The 19,889-nt window shown below is 38.6% G+C and overlaps 2 protein-coding genes across 6 annotated transcripts in view; one reads left to right on the top strand and one right to left on the bottom strand.

Annotated features, from left to right (window-relative positions):
* Window positions 1-19,889, bottom strand: part of DNM3 (dynamin 3) — a 546,523-nt gene that overhangs the window by 291,825 nt on the left and 234,809 nt on the right. For all 5 annotated transcript variants that reach the window (XM_045084619.1, XM_045084617.1, XM_045084615.1 and 2 more), the window contains exon 12: window positions 16,876-16,946. In XM_045084619.1, the coding sequence (XP_044940554.1) occupies window positions 16,876-16,946 (71 nt within the window). The remainder of the gene's footprint in view (window positions 1-16,875; window positions 16,947-19,889) is intronic.
* LOC101685995 (adenylate kinase isoenzyme 6-like) lies at window positions 10,887-11,811 on the top strand. Its single transcript, XM_004756707.3, has one exon. It carries the CDS (start codon window positions 11,215-11,217, stop codon window positions 11,731-11,733), a length of 519 nt encoding a protein of 172 aa, XP_004756764.1. The 5' UTR covers window positions 10,887-11,214; the 3' UTR covers window positions 11,734-11,811.

The raw sequence follows: 19,889 nt of genomic DNA, 5'->3' as shown, positions 1-19,889 counted from the left end.
TCAAATATTAGTGTTAAACACTATTGGGCGCCTGGGTGGCACAGTCGGTTGAGTGTCCAACTCTTGGTTTTGGCTTAGGTTATGATCTCAGGGTTGTGAGAGCCCAGTGTTGGGCTCTGGACTCAGCACAGAGTTGGCTTCAGATTCTCTCTCTCCCTCACCCTCTCCCCTTCCACTCATGCACTCTCTCACAAATAAATAATAAATCTTTTTTTTAAAATGCAAATATTAAATTAACTTTACTTTTGACCAAAAGAATAATCTTTTCATAGCAACTGGCCCCATAAAGACAGGATACTTATTATTATTATTTTTTAAAGATTTTATTCGTTTATTTGACAGAGAGAGACACAGCAAGAGAGGGAACACAAGCAGGGGGAGTGGGAGAGGGAGAAGCAGACTTCCTGCCGAGCAAGGAGCCAAATGCATGACTCAATCCCAGGACCTGAGCCGAAGGCAGCCACCCAGTGACTGAGCCACCCAGGCGCGCAAGACAAGGATACTTATTAAAGATGTATTTAGGTACTTGAAGTTACTACATCAGAAACATAATAAAAAAATAAACTTCTAGTTAGAAAATATTCTTTATCAAAATTCTTCTATAGGCAATGATAATTAAACTAAAAATGTTTTAAAATATTCATTTAACAATGGGAGGACTTCTAGGAAGATAACAGAGTAGGAGAATCCTAAGCTTACTTGGTCCCATGAACATACCTAGATAATAGCCACATCAGTGCAAACAAAGCAGAAAATGAATAGACCTTCCACAGTTACTCAGAGAGATGAGGTCAGAGGAGCCAAGGCGGGAGGGAAGCAAACTCTTGGTGAGACCAAACACAAATGGAAGGGATATCACAAGCATGGAGGAAACCTCATACCAGGCACCCCAGGCACAGTGGACCTGCACTAGGAATACAAGTCCCCATAACATTTGGCTTTGAAAACCCATGGAGCTTAACTTTATGAGTTTTTTTTACAACCAGTGGGGCTTAACTCTGGTACTTTAAAAATTGGCAGGCTCAACTCTGGGAGATGTGGCGAGGGACAAGAAACTGGGTCTCTGCCATTAACAAGGCAGTAGAGCAAACAATCCCACCTAGATATAGCACAGAAGCAGCAGTTTGAAAAGCACATGGGATATATGAGAAGGAGATTTATTTACTAATTTCAGAACGCATGCTAGAGGGGAAAAGATCATTCAGAGAATTCTCCAAGAACAAAAGAGCTGGCAAGTGCCATTCCTCCCCATGTACCCACCCCTACTCCAAGCCTGGATAGCCAGATACCTGTGGGAAGCAGCTTCAATACCCTGTACCTATCTTGTTTACACTGTGTACCCCACCCCCACACTCTCCTGGAGATTCGCTCCACCCAACCTACCCCACTCTTCAGGGGTCCTGTCAAAAGGGCTCCTATTGTATCTCCCCCTGCAAGCAGCCCCAATAGGGACTGACAACACTCCAAAGTCACTTCTGCCCTGATGAGAGGGTGAAAACAACTACACACACCAATTCCACTGCATCCCCAGCAGCCAGGCCTTATAACTGGCAGTGTGGAGAGAGTGCCCTGCTGAACAGTGCATTTGCAGCCTCAGCAGACAGTATGGGGACAGGTATCTTGGTCTCACTGCCAGCCCCACCCACCAACAAACACCTCCTGGGAGGCAGCACAGGGAGAGAGCCCTGCAGTTTGGGGTCACTTTGTAGCCCTGACAAATAAGCTGAGGGCAGACCTCTAGTCTGACTGCCCCATTACCCTACAAGCCCACAGGGGCCCTGGCTGGCCCCTTAATAACACAGGGACTAAATCTTGCCCACAACAGGTCAAGTGAGCCATTGCAGCTGGCTGGACTAAAGGCAAAGAAGGCTTAGCCACAATAGTAGGGCACATGAAAACCACACATGAGATATCCCTGAAGTGCCTGGTTCTGGTGAGCAGAGGACCTTGTGCTACAAGGGCACCCCAGGACCTCTTTCTCATAAAAGCACTACTTTCAAGATCCAGGAGACATAACTGCTTTTTTTAATATATAGAAACAAACACAGAGAAAATGAGGAGACAGAGAAATATGTCACAAATTAAAGAACAGGACAAAACCACAGCAACAGAGTTAAATGAAACAAAGACAAGAATACGCCTGATTTAAAAAAAAAAAAAATCAAAGTAATGGTCATAAAGATACTTACTGGACTTGAGAAAAGAATGGGGGATCTCAGTGAGACCTTCAACAAAAAGATAGAAAATATAAAAAAGAACCAATCAGAGATGAAGAACTCAATAAATGAAATTAAAAATACACTAGAGGAATCAATAGTAAATTTGAGGAGACAGAAGAATGGATTAGCAAGCTGGAAGACAGAGGACTGGAAAGCAACCACACCGAACAGCAAGAAGAAAAAATTAATTTAAAAAAATGAGAATAGATTAAGGGAACTCAGCATCATCATCAAGCATAGTAACTTCTGCATTATAGCCATCCCAGAAGGAGAAGAAAAGGGGACAAAAAATTTATTTGAGGAATAATAGCTGAAAACTTCCCTAATCTGCGGAAGGAAACGGCTATCTGATTCCTGGAGGCACAGAGAACTCCCAACAAAATCAACCCAAGAAGGCCCATGCCAAGACACATAGTAATTAAAATGGCCAAAAGTAGTGATAAAGAGGGAAATTTAAAAGCAGTAAGAGAAAAGAAAACAGTTACATACAAGGGAAACCCCATAAATCTATGAACTGATTTATCAGCAGAAACTTTGCAGGCCCAAAGAAAGTGGCATGGTATATTCAAAGTGAAGAAAAGAAAAACCCTGCAATCAAACATTCTCTACTCAGCAAGGCTATCATTCAGGGCAGAAGAAGAGATAAAGAATTTCCCAGAAAACAAAAGTTAAAAGAGTTCATCACAACTAAACCAGCCTTACAAGAAACACTAAAGGGAATCCTTTCAATGGAAAGAAAAGAAATAAGAAAACTGTAAAAGGATAAAATTTCACAATTAAATATGAACATAATAAAAGTATTACATTAATCAGTTATAAAACCAGTATGGAGGTTAAAACACAAAGGCAATAAAATCAGTTAAATCTATAAAAATCAGTCAAGAGATTCACAAAATAAGAGGATGTAAAGTATGATATCATATACATGAAACATGGGAGGGGAAGAAAAATTTAAGGCTTTCAGAATGGGTTCAAACTTACGTGACCATCAACTTAATATAGGCTGCTATATCAAAAGATGTTATTTATAAGCCTAACCACAAATAGACCTGTAATAGATATGCAAAAAATAAGGAGGAAGCAATGCAAGCATATCAGTAAAGACAGACATAAAAGCATAAGGGAAGAGAGCAAGAGAAGGAACACAGGCAGAAATATAAAAACAACCATAAAACAAGTAACAAAATGGCAATAAGTGAATACCAATCAATAATTACATTGAATGTAAATGGACTAAATGCTCCAATCAAAAGACACTGGGTGACTGATGGATTTAAAAAAAAAAAAAAAGGCAAGAGCCATCTATGGGCTACCTACAAGAAATTAACTTCAGACCTATAGATACATGCAAATTGAAAGTGAAGGGATAAAAAAACATTTACCATACAAATGTAAGCAAAAAGAAGGCTAAGGTGGCAACAATATAGACTTTAAAAGAAAGACTGTAATAAGAGACAAAGAAGGACACTACATACTAATAAAAGCAATAATCCAACAAGAGGATATAACAGTGGTAAATATTTGTAGGCCTGATATAGGAACAACTAAATACATTAAGCAATAATTAACAGACATAAAGGAAGAAACTGACAGTAACACACAAAAAGTAATGAACTTTAATACCCCACTAACATCAATGGATAGATTTTCCATGGAGGCTAAATAACATGTTACTAAACCAAGAAATCAGAGAGGAAATAAAAAATACATGGAGAGAAATGAAAATGAAAACACAATGGTCCAAGATCTTTGGGACACACCATAAGCTGTTCAGAGAGGAATGATTACAGCAATACAGGCCTACTATAAGAAGCAAGAAAAATTTCAAATAAGCAACCTAACCTTATACTCATAGGAGCTAGAAAAAGGAAAAACAGAGCCCAGAGCCAGTAGAAGAAAGAAAATAATCAAAATTAGAGCAAAAACAAAAGAAATGTAGACCCCAAAAAAAGACAAAAAAAAATAATAATAAAAACAAAAAAAACCCCACCAATAAAACAGATTAATGAAACCAGAAGCTGGTTCTTGGAAAAAAAACCAACAAAATTCTTTATCTTTGGCCAGACTCATCAAGAAAAAGAGAGAGGGCTCAAATAAATGAAATCAGAAATGAAGGAGGAGAAATAACGCACACCACAGAAATAGCAAGGATTATAAGATAATATTATGAAAAATTATATGCCAACAAATAGGACAACCTACAAGAAATGGATAAATTCCTTGAAACATATAACCTTCCAAAATGGAATCAGGAAGAAACAAAATTAGAATGGACCCATTACCAGCAGTGAAACGGAATCAGATAAAAAAAAAAAAAAAAAATCTCCAACAAGCAACACCTATTCAAGCTGTCCAAGACCAACAGCTTCATAGGTGAATTCTGCCAAACATCTGAAATAGAGTTAATACCTATTTTTCTTAAAATACTCCAAATAATAGAAGAGGAAGGAAAGCATCCAAATTCATTCTGAGGCTAGCATTACCCTGATACTAAAACCAAATAAAGATACTACAAAAAAAGGAAAACTACAGGCCTATATCTCTGATGAACACAGATACAGAAATCCTCAACAAAACCTCAGTAAAACAAACCCAACAAAACATTAAAAGACCATTCACCATGATCAAGTGGAATTTATTCCAGGGATTCATGAGTAGTTTAATATTTGCACATCGGTCAACACGGTAAATCACATTGACAAGAGAAAAGAGACAACCATATAGTCACCTCATTAGATGCAGAAAAAGCATTTGACAAACCACAATACCCATTCATGATAAAAACTCGCAACACAGTAGGCTTAAAAGGAACAAACCCCAACACAATAAAGGTCTTATATGAAAAAAACATAGCTAACATAGTGGTGAAAAAACAAGAGCTTTTCCTCTAAGAACAGGAACAAAATCAAGACGTCCACTCTCAACACTTTTGTTCAGCATAGTATTGGAAGTTCTAGCCTCACCAAACAGACAAGAAAAGGCAGTAAAAGTAAATCTATAGAGAGATTGGTAAGGAAGAAGTAAAACTCACTATTTGCAGATGACATGATACTTCATATAGAAAACCTGAAATAATCCTCCAAAAAACTACTAGAATACATGAATTCAATAGTCTCAGGATACAAAAGTACTATGTGGAAATCTGTTGCATTTCTATATGCTAATAATGAAATAGCAAAAAGAGAAATTAAGAAAACAAGCCCATTTACAATTGCTCCAAAAAGAATAAAACACTGGGGCAACTGGGTGGCTCAGTCGGTTTAGCTTCTGACTCTTGATTTCAGCTCAGGTCATGATCTCAGGGTGGCATGGAGCCTGCCTAAGATTCTTTCTCTCCCTCTGCGCCTCCCCACCCTCAAAAAATAAAAAAAATGAAATGAAATACCTAAGAATAAACTTAACCAAGGTGGTGTTGATGCATTGGAAGAACCAATACTGTCAAAATGTCCATACCACCCAAAGCAATATACAGATTTCATTCAATCGCTATCAAAATACCAACAGCATTTTTCACAGAACTAGAACAAATGACACTAACATTTGTGTGAAATCACAAAGACCCCAAATAGCCAAAGCAATCTTCAGAAAGAAAAACAAAGCTGGAGACATCACAATCCTAGGTTTTAAGATATACTACAAAGCTATAGCAATCAAAACAGTATGGTACAGGCACAAAAACAGACACATACATCAATGGAACAGAAAAGAGAGTCCAGAAATAAACCCATGCTTTTATGGTCAATTAATCTATAACAAAGGAGGAAAGAACATACAATGGGAAAAAGATAGTCTCTTCAATAAATGGCATTGGGAAAACTGGAGGCTACATATAAAATAATGAAACTGTACCACTTTTTTACATCATAAACAAAAATAAACTCAAAATGGTTTAAAGACCTAAATGTGAGACCTGAAACCATAAAATTCCTATTTAAAAAATGCAGTAATTTCTTTGATATTTAATGTTAAAGTACTGGGACTATGCACAGCAAAGGCAACCATCAACAAAATGAAAAGAAAAACTGGTGAATGGGAGGAGATATTGTAAACGTTTATTCAATTAGGGGTACGTATGCAAAATATATAAAGAATTTATATAACTCAATACCCGAAAACCAAATAATCCAATTTAACAATGGACAGAAGTCCTGATTAGACATTTTTCCAAAGAAGACACCCAGATGGCCAACAGACACATGAAATGATGCTCAACATCACTAATCATCAGGTAAATGCAAATCAAAACCATAATGGGACATCACCTCACATCTCTCAGAATGGCTAAAATCAGAAACAGAAGAAATAACAAGTGCTGGCAAAGATGAAGAGAAAAGGGAAACCTCAGAACCATTGGTAGGAATGCAACCTGGTACAGCCACTGAGGAAAACAGTATGGAGGTTCCTCAAAAAATTTAGAATTACCATATGATCCGGTTATTCCACAATAGGGTATTTACCCAATAAAAATGAAAACACAATTTGCAAAGACATATGCACTTTTACGTTTATTTCAGCATTATCTAAAATAGCCAAGATATGCAAGCAACCCACCTGTCCACAGATAGATGAATATATAATAAAGATGTAATATACAATATGTGGATTATATTATATGATGTTATGTTATATTATATTATATATATTATTATAGTATAGTATTTTACATATATACATACTATGAGTTATTGCTCCACCATTAAAAAGAATGAAATTTTGCCATTTGCAATAACACGGACAGACCTAGAAAGTTATTACACTAACTGAAATAAGTCAGTCAGAGAAAGACAATACCATATGGTTTCACTCTTACATGGAATTTAAGAAACAAAACAAATGAACAAAGATAAAAGAGACAAACAATAAAAAACATTCTTAAATAAAGAGAACCAACTGCTGGTTGCCCGAGGGTAGGCTGGTGGGGGATGAGTGAAACAGATAAAGGGGTAAAGAGTACACATATTGTGATGAGCACTGAAAAATGTGTAGAATTGCAAATCATTATACTGTATACCTGAAACGAATAGAACGCTGTATGCTAACTATACCTGAATTTAAAAAAAATTAATTTAAAAATATAAATAAGTAAAAATTAAGATGCATTCACGGAAGCCATGTAAGGACTTGCAAGTTAATTTGAGCCTTTGGACATGTTCTTGGCAATAGGTATTTAGTTGGTTATATCTGCAATATTGAAAATATACCTATATATAATGCTTTAATTTGATATAAATCAAAAATTTTAGGGGACCAGTTATCTGCAAGGCACTCTGTAGAAGATATAAACACAAATAAGTGTAGTCCTTGTAATCAGAAGCCTCCGACTTACCTGATGAGGGTCGTGAAATACACAAAACACAAATAATACAGAACAATAAACTTCCTAAGAATAAATATGTGAAGATGTAACAGAAAGCTAAAAACTAAAGTGCTTCTGTTCCAAATGTAGGATATAATTACCTCATATCTTCTTATTTTGTGTGTGTGTTTGTTGTTAATTGTATAAATTCCTACTACATACAAGCCACTGGAAGCACTAACACACATAAAACCAAATTAGGTTTATTTAGTTTAATTTTCTGAGACCTAACGATTTAAAAAGTAGATAGCAAGAGGCTTAAATTTTTATAAAAAGAAGAACACAATGGAATTCATTCAAAGATAAAAACATATTATCTTTTAGCTCAAATTATTTTTTGCATACTCGTATATATCCTTATCCATGTGCACATATAATAAAAGATTCAAATAACAAAGGAGTGTGTCAAGGGGGTATGTGGCCATTTTTCCAAATAAGCCCTATGCATAGTAACTGGTCCAAATGTTCAGAGAAAAAAGATTATTTTGGTCTGATATGATCTAAGATTTTCACAGAAAACCTGAAAAGAGGTTAAACTTTAACAAAGGAAGACAAGCAACTGCATTCCAAGAGAATGGAGTAGTATTAGCAAATCCAGAAGGTAGAAAAATGAGGTATGTAGGGAAGTTGTGCAAAGTAAAACTATTATGACAAAATTATATACTCATAGACTCGGGTTTGTCAAATGACTTTAAAAGCCACCTAGTACAATCACTAATATATTGAAGCCAATTATGATGGATTTGGCCACTATATTAGAGGCAACAAAAAGTATTCAAAGTTTCTGAGCCAAAAAATGGCATGATCAAAGCAGTTTTTTAGTAAAATTACCTTCCTGGAATGGGTAGTATTGACTCTGAAGCAGGGAAGACAGGAAACAGTCAGCCTAGACCCCCTCCCTCTGACTGCAGAGTCTTGCCCAGTCTTCAAAGTCAATCGAGTCCCATTTCTGGATTATGCCTTCTTAGAAACCTCGAGTTATCTCTCTTTCCCATGAACTCCCAAAGCTCTTTGTCTGTGCCTGTATTATATAACCAGGACCTTGTCATAGGCTGATCTCTGACTCTGCCCCTGGATGGCTGATGGTGTGTTGCATTAATCTGGGTATCTTTAGTCTCTGACCCCTGGTATTATCTAGCACAGTGTGAATAAGGGTTTCTTAAAAAATATTTATGAGGGGCACCTGGGTGGCTCAGCGGGTTAAGGCCTCTGCCTTCAGCTCGGGTCATGATCTCAGGGTCCTGGGATCGAGCCCTGAATCGGGCTCTCTGCTCAGCAGATAGCCTGCTTCCCCCTCTCTCTCTGCCTGCCTCTCTGCCTACTTGTGATTTCTGTCTGTCAAATAAATAAATAATATATTTTAAAAAAATATTTATGAAATTATATTTTGATACCAAGGTTATTTTTAACTAGAATATTAATGCTTATCTGCAATAGGAAATTTAAGTAATTTGAAGAAGTCTGCAGTAGACAGGTGTGTCAGGAAGAGAATGGTCTATTGAGGGATCCAAAAGTGGTCAGTCTGGCTAGATGACAGGGCTGGGGTGGGACAGTCAGAAATAGCAACAACAGAATAGCTGAAAAGGTAGGCAGAAGATGGAGTCTACAGGACCTCGGGAACCATACTACCGGGTTTAGACTTCACTCTGAAAGTAATAGGGAACCCAGGACAGAATGAAAACGCACATGACAAGAGGCAGGGAGACTACGGTAGGGACCCAGGCAAGAAAAGACTAACTTTAGTAGCAGTGATGATGACAGGAAGAAACAGACAAGTTAAAACATAATTAGAATCAAATGGACTTGGTGAAGATGGAAGGAAGCAAAGATGAGGGCAGAAGGGAGAGAGAGTGATGCTTGGGTTTCTGGTTTGAGCAGCTGGGAGAGGGAACAATGGAGAGGAGTAAATTCTAAGATGACACGATGACTTTAATTTAGGAGTATTTGGTTACGGCTTCTGTATGGTATACGAGTAGAGGTGCCTAGTATGTGCTGGAATATGGTACACAGTCCGGGAAAGAGTTCTGAAATGGGAGTCTAGATGGAGAGTCATCAGGTAAAGGTGGTAACTGCAACCACTGTGACGGGAGGTCCTGGTCAGGGATAGTGCAGTAAGCGAGAAAAGAAGAGGATCTATGGGAGAATCATGATTAAAAAAAAAAAAAAAAAACAGTTGTTAAGTCACAGTCAGAGGATAAAGAGCTCCAAAATAACACTCAGAAGGTGCGGCTACACCAGAAAGAGGAGAACCAGGAGACAGTGGAGGGGTGCTGAAGCAAAGGAACAGATCGCAGCAAGAAATCGTTATGTTGTAAAATGAAGACTCAGAATTATCTGCTGGATTAACCGTTCCGTCTCATTAGAGTAGTGTGGAAGACACAAGACTGCAGGGGACCGGATGCCTGGGTGGCTCGGTCGGTTAAGCGACTGCCTTCGTTCAGGTCATGACCCCAGAGTCCTGGGATCGAGTCCCACATCGGGCGCCCTGCTCCACAGGAAGTCTGCTTCTTCTTCTGTCCCTCCTCCCACTCGTTCTCTCAATCTCTCAAATAATAAAATCTTTGAAAGGAAAAAGGCTGCAGTGGGATGAAAAGTGAAAGACAAATGAGAAAGAAAAAAGGGAAGTCGAAGGGGCTCAAGTGAACCAAGAAAATGGGAGTCCCTCAAAGACCCATATTCCATGGCAAATGTTTAGGTGTGCCTCTCCCTCCACCACTATGTTTGTTCGTAGAGGAGACACGGAATGAAATGAAACTTTAGTAGTGACCATAATAGAGAAAATAGTAGCAAAACAGCAACATACACACTAAGGCAGTATAAGGAAAAGGCCCATGCTTCCTACTTTGGTGACAGAACATTTAAAGAGTTGACTCCACATTCCTAAGCCTTGGAATTGGCTTAGCAGCACCTAACGAACTTATCTCCTTTTCCTCTCCTAGTAGCTACCACTGTAGGTCACCACCAAGCTGTCGGTGAAGTATGGGTCAGCACTGAAGGTCTCAGAGAAACCAGCTGGACTCACCATACTCTAGAACTATGCCATCCAGTACAGTTGCCGGTAGCCAGATGTGGCTATTTCAATCAAAATATTTAATTAATTAAAATTTAATTTAGCTCTCATTTCTTTTGTTGTACTAGCCACATTTAAGCTACCCAATAGGTGTGGGTCTCTAGAAGCTATTGTACTGGACTGCACAGATTACAAAATACTCCCATCCCTTCACAAAGTTCTACTGGGCAGCTGTGCTCTGGAGTTAAGAAGCTCCGTCGGAATGTTCTTTTATATTAACCCAAGAGGATTCTGAGCGCCCGCCGAGAGTCCCAAGAGTGAAGCTCACCATGGGCCAGCTTGGCTCCGTCCATTCAGACTGAAGCCAAAAGGGGAAGAAAACTACATGATGTCGATTCCCCCTGGATCTTTAGTGAAGTCACAGGCTAAATATTATGCAAGAAAACCCTCCAGAACTTGGGGGCCTATCAAAGAAGCATAACTCACCTCCTGAGATCCATTTTAAGGATGAAGATAATGTTCAATATAACAGATTTGAGAATGAAAGAGAAAAGTAGAAGTCTGCTTATTTTTAAAATGGCGCTTAAAACATTAGAATTCATAACTGAGGAGCCAGCGCAGTGAGGACCATGTTGCTTCCGAACATCCTACTCACCGGTACACCAGGGGTTGGAAAAACCATGCTAGGCAAAGGACTTGCATCAAGATCAGGACTGAAATACATTAATGTGGGTGATTTAGCTCGAGAAGGGCAGTTATATGATGGCTATGATGAAGAGTATGAATGCCCCATTTTAGATGAAGATAGAGTAGTTGATGAATTGGAAAGCCAAATGAGTGAAGGTGGAGTTATTGTTGATTACAATGGTTGTGATTTCTTCCCTGAACGCTGGTTTCATACAGTTTTTGTGCTGCAAGCAGATAACAGTGTATTGTACAAAAGACTTGAAACAAGGGGTTATAATGAAAAGAAACTAAAAGACAATATTCAGTGTGAAATTTTTCAAATTCTTTATGAAGAAGCATTAGCATCTTACAAGGAAGAAATAGTACATCAACTGCCCAGCAATAAACCAGAAGATCTAGAAGATAATATCAATCAGATATTGAAGTGGATTAAGCAGTGGATCAAGGATCATAGGTCCTGACTTACAAGACTGGCCACTTTACAACCACTCTTGTTATATCCCTGCCATAATGAATAAATTGTCCAATTATCAGTAAAACTTCTTTATTAAGATTGTGCTGCAGGACTAGTAGATGGATAATCTAAAGGTTTATGTTTGGGCTTTTTTCTTCCATGAAAAAGCAAAATATTCTCAAGTATAGTATATCTAATATCATTAAGGATTTAGAGTAAAAACTGTCATCTTAAATGCTTTACCTGCTAAAGAATAAATAAATCTGACCAAAGGGGTGGCTATCTTCTAAGCTGATTGCAAAAGAAAATGAAGATGATCCCTTAAAATAAAAATTAAGACTAAGGATTAAAAAAAAAGAAGAAAAGAATTCATAACTGATTGGAATAGATGATACTAATGATGCCCTATTGTTCAACCCTATATTTCTACCTGATAATAGTCCCAGTAAGCAACCAAGGATTTAGTTCCTGAATCTGCATATAAGTCAAAAGGATAATCTTGTTATAATACCTAAAATTTGATTCCACAAGAGAGAACATTCTCATATAAGAATAGGAACTAGTGGGCGCCTGGGTGGCTCAGTGGGTTAAGCCACTGCCTTCGGCTCAAGTCATGATCTCAGGGTCCTGGGATCGAGTGCCGCATCGGGCTCTCTGCTCAGCAGGGAGCTTGCTTCCTCCTCTCTCTCTCTCTCTGCCTGCCTCTCTGCCTACTTGTGATCTCTCTCTGTCAAATAAATAAATAAAATCTTTTAAAAAAAAAAAGAATAGGAACTAGAAACACTATTATAATAGAATATAATAGGAGGGGAGGGGGGAAAGGGTTGGTTAAGCCTGGTGGTGGGTATTAAGGAGGGCACGTATTGCACGGAGCACTGGGTGTGGTGCATAAACAATGAATCTTGGAACACTGAAAAAATTAAATACATAAAAAATTTAAAAATGAAAAATATACACACAATAAAAAATAATAGAATAGAATATGTATTGGGGGAAAAAAGAATGCAAAGGGAAAAACCAACGTTAGTCTAGAATTTGGTTCCAAGGTTCCCATATACCCCCTTTCATAAAACGGCAACAAAGACATTCCAGAGGATCAGGAAAGAGATACAATGAATATTAAAACCAATAGAATTTTCATGGTAGTCATATAACAAGAACTGAAATCTGCACACTGTATCATTTCAACAATGAGAAAACAGGTGTTGAGACCAACCCAGCAGATTGAAAAACGGACCTTGGTCTTCTGCTCATGGCTCAGAGATATTTCTCTAACGGTCTATATCTGGGGCCTATTTTTCTCTTAAACCACTGGACTACGTAAGCTGTAGACAGAAAGCAAATTGTGCCCATGGAACAAACAAAGAAGAACACAAGAATGTGAAAGTCACTTCTCAAGGCATTCAGCTAACTAGCCTGCCTCTCTATTCAAATCCGGCAGGATTACAGGGAAGAAGGGAAGTGAATAAAAGAATAATTGGGCTAGCTTTTGTTTTCTTGCATAACAAAAACCAGAATTGTGTAAAAAATATAGAATGTAGGGTTTTTTTAAACAGAGAAGAATGATAAATTAAAATCCTTAAGTCAGGAGGAAAGTTGGCATTTTCTTCTGAAATACTCAACTCTTAGATTCAGAAACTATATTATAGTTGAAAGATCAAGCTTTCAGAAATCAGGAAATTCCAAAGCAAGCCCACAGCAGTGCTTTCTTGGACACGCTACACGTGGTACATATTTTATGGTCCATGTTTAATGAATAGCTGGGAGATGAAAAAAAATTTCCACACATTCATCATGGTGCAATACGGTCTACAGAGGGAAGGGGACAAATTTGAGATGTCCTGAACCCTACTCTGAGAATTAATACTCTGTTAATCTAATTTTAGCAATTTGTTTTTTTTTTTTAAATTTTTAGAACAAAAGTCATCTGGTTTAAAAAAATAGATGTGTGTGTAAAATACTATGTCCATCACCATCCTATAAACATGAGAAGTGCCCCCCCCACTTTTGGCGACTCTCTAAAAATCTCGTGAAATAAATGCTTATTTTTCTCAACTCCAGACCTTAATTTTCTATCTTTGGAACTTTAAAATACTTACATAATTGTCTTCAAATATGGCTTGACTTTTCTTCTGTGATGGAAACAGCATTCCTGCCAACTTTAAAATTTATAGCTACAACCATATTTTTTTAATTTTAAAAGCACAAAAAAATACCACAACCCCTTAAGTGATTTTGAAATGAACATTTCTTCATATTCATAATTGTCCCATGTCACACTGAAATGCACTCCAACTCTGCATACAAAGGGAAAGAACATTCACCTCTGAGTCTCATTTAGAGACAATGTCAGCAACTAAAAGAATATTCCAGCGGCAATCATACTCCAGTCATCATAAATTTCATAACAAAGTAAAATGGTGCCTAGTAATCAAGTGTGTGTGTGTGTGTGTGTGTGTGTGTGTGTGTGTCGCTTTCTCACTTTTACGGTCTACACAACAGTTTGCAAAAACACTTTCCCATAACTTCATTAACGTGATCTTCCAACACTCCTGAAAGGTACACAAGACAGGGATCGTTTATCATTCCATTTGCTAGAGCAGTAAACTGAGATATAGAATGGCTAACTGAATTGCCAAACCCCAAAGCTCACCAGTGACAAACCATGGAAAAAATACCCAGACTGTTGACTCCCAGGCCAGTCCTTTAAAAGAAAGTCTGGATGTGCAGTTTAAAATCGATGAAAACTGTGCAAAGTTGCTAGGTTTCTAGAGCAGTTTGAACAATGCTTCCTTGTTCTCCCCCAACATAATAAAGGTTCGGAGTCTTATCTCACCGCTGGAAAAACAGGGCAGTCACCTGGATTATGGACAGACTGCATCAAAAAGCTGAGTTTCAAGTACTTATATTTGAAAATTATATGCCTCCGGAAACCTAGTTAATATAATACTGTAGTTGAACAGCTTCTGAGGTTAAAAAATATATATATTGAAACTCTGGACTACTTATCTTTAAACAAATTAAGTGTATGGGGCGCCTGGGCAGGGTAGCTGGTTGAACGTCCAACTCTTGGTCTTGGCTCAGGTCACGATCTCAGGGTCATGAGGCTGAGCCCCGCGTGAGGCCCCACGTTCAGCAGGGGGCCCTGCTTGAGATTCTCTCTCTCCCGCTCCCCCAGCCCTACCCACCCCTGCCCCCTGCACTTGAGCACACTCACGCACTCTCTCTTTAAAATAAATAAATGTTTATAAAAAATATAAGTAAGTAATCTGGGAAGGGGACGTTTCAAGAAGACCCCAGGGTGAAATTAAATTGCAGCACTGATTACAAAACCTGTTCAAAAACAAGCCTTTTCCAAACTCCTTAGGATTCTTCTCTGCTTCCTCCTTGAACCAGGTACCACAAAGGGGCAATGTTGCAACATCTTTTTCACTCCTAAGTTATGGTGCCAAGTTTACATCTACATCTGCTACATTTTTATAAGAACCTAACTGGCATTTGTAACCAATAAAAATCAACATTAAAGGCAGCATTCCTGTTATTTCAAATGATTCAAGGGTTTGTTGTTCTTTTAAATTCCTCAAAGAAGCAAGTGAAGTAAATGGAGAATGTGTCAGCTTAACTTTTTACATGTGTTTCTCTCTACTTTTCGATTATTAGGCAAGCTCCTAAAGACAAAAATATTTTTTCTTTTTCTTATATATTTTCCCCCATAGCAACTAGTGTAATGCTTGGCACCAGCACACAGAGTTCACTGATGGTGCTGGAAACTGGGCAGAAATTCTCAGGTCCCGACTTCCAAGCCTAGGGATAGAAAGGCATATCAGAGTCTAGGTTTCTTCCTACTGGTGATTTTGCAGAGGGAAATGAGCAGTGCAGATGGTGAGAGCCACAGGGGCTGAAAAAGAGAGGGGGGCAGGTCTATGTGAAATGCCCATGGAGGAAAGCCCTGTCTAGAAGTTGGAACGGGTGGTGTGGCTAAACGTGCAACTGACCAAAGGGACGTACTCATCACTGTGCTCTAACAACTTTACACATAGGTCAAAGACAGAAAATAGTTGAAAAAATCTAACTACCACACAATGGATGCAAAATATGTCTACACCCTTAGTTAAGGCATCCCGACAATAGCCACACTTAGAATGAGACAAGTTTCCATTGGATAATTGGGCCTTTGCTCCCTAACACATGCCTCGAAATCCCTCAGGCCACTGTGTATTCTCACTGACATGATCTACATATGTGTTGCTTCTAAGTCAGAGTATAATTAAATAAAATTGTTATACATTTTGTTGTTATATATATTTTTACTTGTCCTCTTCTTGAATATGCAGTTCAAGTAATGGTACTTGATCCTTTTAGTTTATATTTTTATAAAATAGACCATGCTTTATATACTTGAAGTTGGAACCATGTACGTGCCACAGATATATTCTAAAGTTATAATGAATACCCCTTAAAAGCAAACAAAAACTGGTCCCACTAAAGGGCAGGAAAAAAACGATGAAATCAGGGTCTTGAAAATGTCACATGCTGAATGACCAGCCCCGAATAACTAAGCATATCCATATGACATTATCTAGGAATATAGCAGTAGAATATTTAAATATAATAGAATACATGCATGATAGAACAGCAATATATAGACAAGATTATGTGAAGTATAAACACGCTGTAGAAAAGAGAATGTTCATCCAAAAAGATCCCATCTAAGTTTAGAAAGGATAGTTTAAAAAAAAAAATAGACCTCTATATTCTTATTTAGGGATGTTAAAATAGCTTGTATCCTGTGAATTGCATTTGTTGCTTCAAATTTCTGTGAGAAAGTGTTCCCAAACATATTTTAAATGTGCATCTGTTCCTGCTTATCTATGAGAGTTCAAGTACAAACTGCAGATCATCATCCAAAAGCAATGACTATCCAAGACCCATATGACTTCATATGCCGCACAATGAAAGAGCCAACTACTTTATCGAGAAAACACGGCCTCATGGCCATGAGGTTCAGACCTCCTACGTGGTCGACTCAGAGTTAATCCTGACACAGAATGTGCTCTCAAACGTAGTAGGATTGTAGCAGAAATTCACAATGTGCTTTCTAACCAAACCAGCAGGGGGAATGCTTGTGGCAATCAAGCGTTTCACGTACTTTGCAAAGCCAATGAAATCTTCGTGGTTGGTATTGATGTAGGAGACTTGGATGTCGATCAGTAGAAGAACCTGTAGGTCAAAGAGAAATACTTCAGTGAAAACCCCTCATAAACATTCTTGATACAAAAGTGAGTGATTGCCTGCAAATGACTTATCTTCATCTGATTTCCTAAAAAGATGCTTCAGTTAAAATGAAAAGCTGCATTAAATTTTTTCATTAGACTCTCGTAATTTTTACTCTAAGTACAGAAATTAAAAATCTACATCAGAAGCCAGAGTCCCACATGAAGACAACAGAATTAGAGTTTACAGGCATGTACGGTACGGTTTGCCTATTTCTAATTCTATTCTGATCTTCTAAAATGTAGGCATAATGTTTAAAAGGACATGTGTGTACCAGTGAGGGGCTGCTCCTGTAGACACTGTCTAATAGCCATGAAATAACAATATTATCTCTTGTTTTTCCTCTTCTTTTCTACCTCTTTAAGCTCCTTTTAGGCAAGCAGAAGAAACATCTCATCAACCAGCTCAAAAAGGCAATATTCAAATATATAGAAAAGTCCTTGAGATCACCAGGCTTCATTATCAAAGCAAAACTCCATTCAGGTCTCTGCTGAAGGATCACCTCCTCAGAGGGACCCTCCCTGCTCCTTCTGTCTAAACTAGCACTCTCTTCAGATCCCGTCACCCTGCCTTACTTTTCTTTGTAGCACTACCACACGTTGACACCTAAGTTTCTACATATTCCTTATACAGACCCCACCTGCCGCATCTGCTGATCAATCCCCAGAGCCTAGAACATCACGCACATTCAATCAAGCTGTCAAGGAATGAATTGAATGCATGTTCCAGTAAACATGAAACATGAAAATGTTTGAATCACAAGTCAGAGATTTGGAAAGTCCCTCTGGAGAAAATATTCTTCAATAGGAGCCAAGAGGGTTTAGAACCAGAGAGGATGCAGCAACCAACCAGAAAGCATAGGAGAGCTGTAGTCAAGAGATATCCCAAACTGAGTTCCCCTTCCTGTTTCCTTTTGTTCTCCCACTGTGTCCCCGGTTTTTCTAGAATGTTGAGACTTGTTAATAGGAAAAAATACTTAGGATTCCCTGCCCACAGGGGCACCTGAGAGGCTCAGTCGGTCAAGCAGCTGCCTTTGCCTCATGTCATGATCCTGGGGTCCTGGGATGGAGCTCTGTGTTGCCATGTGGGGCTCCCTGCTCAGCAGGAAGTCTGCTTCTCCCTCTCCCTCTGCCCCTCCCCAATCCCCACTCATGCTCACTCACTCTCTCTCTCAAATAAATCAATAAAATCTTAAAAAGAAGAATCCTTGCCCACAAAGTTCCAGAGCCCTGTACTTTGACTGTTGAACAAACATCTGAGAAACACAGCAGGCACAGTCACATGGCCTTCTTCACAGAAGATGATATTAGAGTGCATCAGTGCCCTCCTAATAACAGCTCATGGACAGGGGCGCAATAATGCTTCCCAGAGAGTATTTCCCCAGGAAAGCCTTCTCAGATCCTCAACCTGTACCCCCCAAACCAGACTGGATCAAGCTATTACTGCCCCGTAGACTATCGATCCTATTATATTTTATATGTACACCACACCTTACACTTTTTACTTACTGTATATACCACAAATGTAACTGATTATTTGTATATATTTTGTTTGATGTTTTGCTTCCCTACAAGAGTGCAAGGAGCTCCATGGAAGCAGGAATTACCTTGTCTTGTTCACCACTGTAGACCCGTAATCTAGCATGGGACACACAGCTGGTGCCCAGTAAGTATTTACAGCTCTGAATTTATAATTTCTACCACCCCTGAAGAAGACTTTGCTTTAAAAGGAGCAATTTATTACCGTATAATTAGTACCTGGCCACTTATTGTCTCTCACTACCCAGTGCTATGAGCTCGAAGGCTTTGCTTTCATGGCCAGTCTCAGGCGGTCATCTCTGAGTCCCAAGGGGACCTGCCAGAGAGAAGAAATGGATCTTCCCAAATCCATCCCCACTACCAATCACAAAGTCAAGGTATGGTCACTAATACCGTCCTTGCGTGAAAAGTTTCCTATCCTCAGATACAGTTTCATTTCTTCTCTTAATGAAGGAAGCTACAGAGTTAGGAGAAGTTGTTGTTATTAGATTATCGGTGGGGTTGCCTCCCTTCTCCCTACAATGAAGCCAGATTCTATTAACTGTCATACTCCCAAATCTGTTTGGCCAAGGGTTTATATCAATAAACCATAATGTTTAAGCACAGATAAATCGTCGCCACCACAAAGAGCCAAATATCTACATAACTCTCAACACTGCCTAAGGTTGTCATGAATATCTTGGCTGTTCATGCACATTAACTTGGACTGCAGTATAGGAAAAAAGTAGAAAAAAAAAAAAAAACTATGGCTGCTCTCATTCATATTCCTGGAAACTGGGAGTCTGTGTTCATCCTAGGAAAAGAGCCAGGTCGCATGTGGGGGATGAAAAGGAAAATAGTACATTTTTTCCCCACTTTTTCACTTTCTCAGAGTTTCTCACTGCCTTTTTAGCCACAGTTATTGAATACTGAGTTAAAGAAAAGCAAAGCTACCCCTGCTAGCAGAATCGCCACAAAGTCAGCTACCTTCACAGGCAGGGACACACACTAGAAGACGAGCAGGCACACGTAGATGTTTGAAAAAACTGTTTAAGAAAAAAATTCACAGATTTATGGTTTCCCCATATATATATACATATAAATTATTAATATATATAATATATATAAATTGTTAAGACTTTCACCCCATGCAAAGCCTCCAGAGCAGAGGCCGCTAATAGTGTTCTTAAAATTTTTTTAAAACTGAGAACTAACTACAAGAACACCTCAAAGCATTTCCGCTACAGAGGCTGGCGGAAATGGGTCACCCTCTGACCAGCTAGTCAGAAGCATCACATGACCCAAAGCAGCACAGAGTTCGGAACTCGTACGTGAGATCTATACACACGGACATATTCCCATTACTAAGAGC

The sequence above is a fragment of the Mustela putorius genome, unplaced genomic scaffold, assembly GCF_011764305.1.
Source record: "Mustela putorius furo isolate JIRA1106 unplaced genomic scaffold, ASM1176430v1.1 tig00000785_pilon_pilon_pilon, whole genome shotgun sequence".
NCBI classification, from domain to species: Eukaryota; Metazoa; Chordata; class Mammalia; order Carnivora; family Mustelidae; genus Mustela; species Mustela putorius.
Note: the sequence above shows the minus strand (reverse complement) of the source record. Positions and strands in the feature narration are given on the sequence as shown.

Bases quoted from the DNA above. Each gene is read 5' to 3' on its own strand.
- LOC101685995 (XM_004756707.3), top strand. From the start codon at position 11,215: ATGTTGCTTCCGAACATCCTACTCACCGGTACACCAGGGGTTGGAAAA.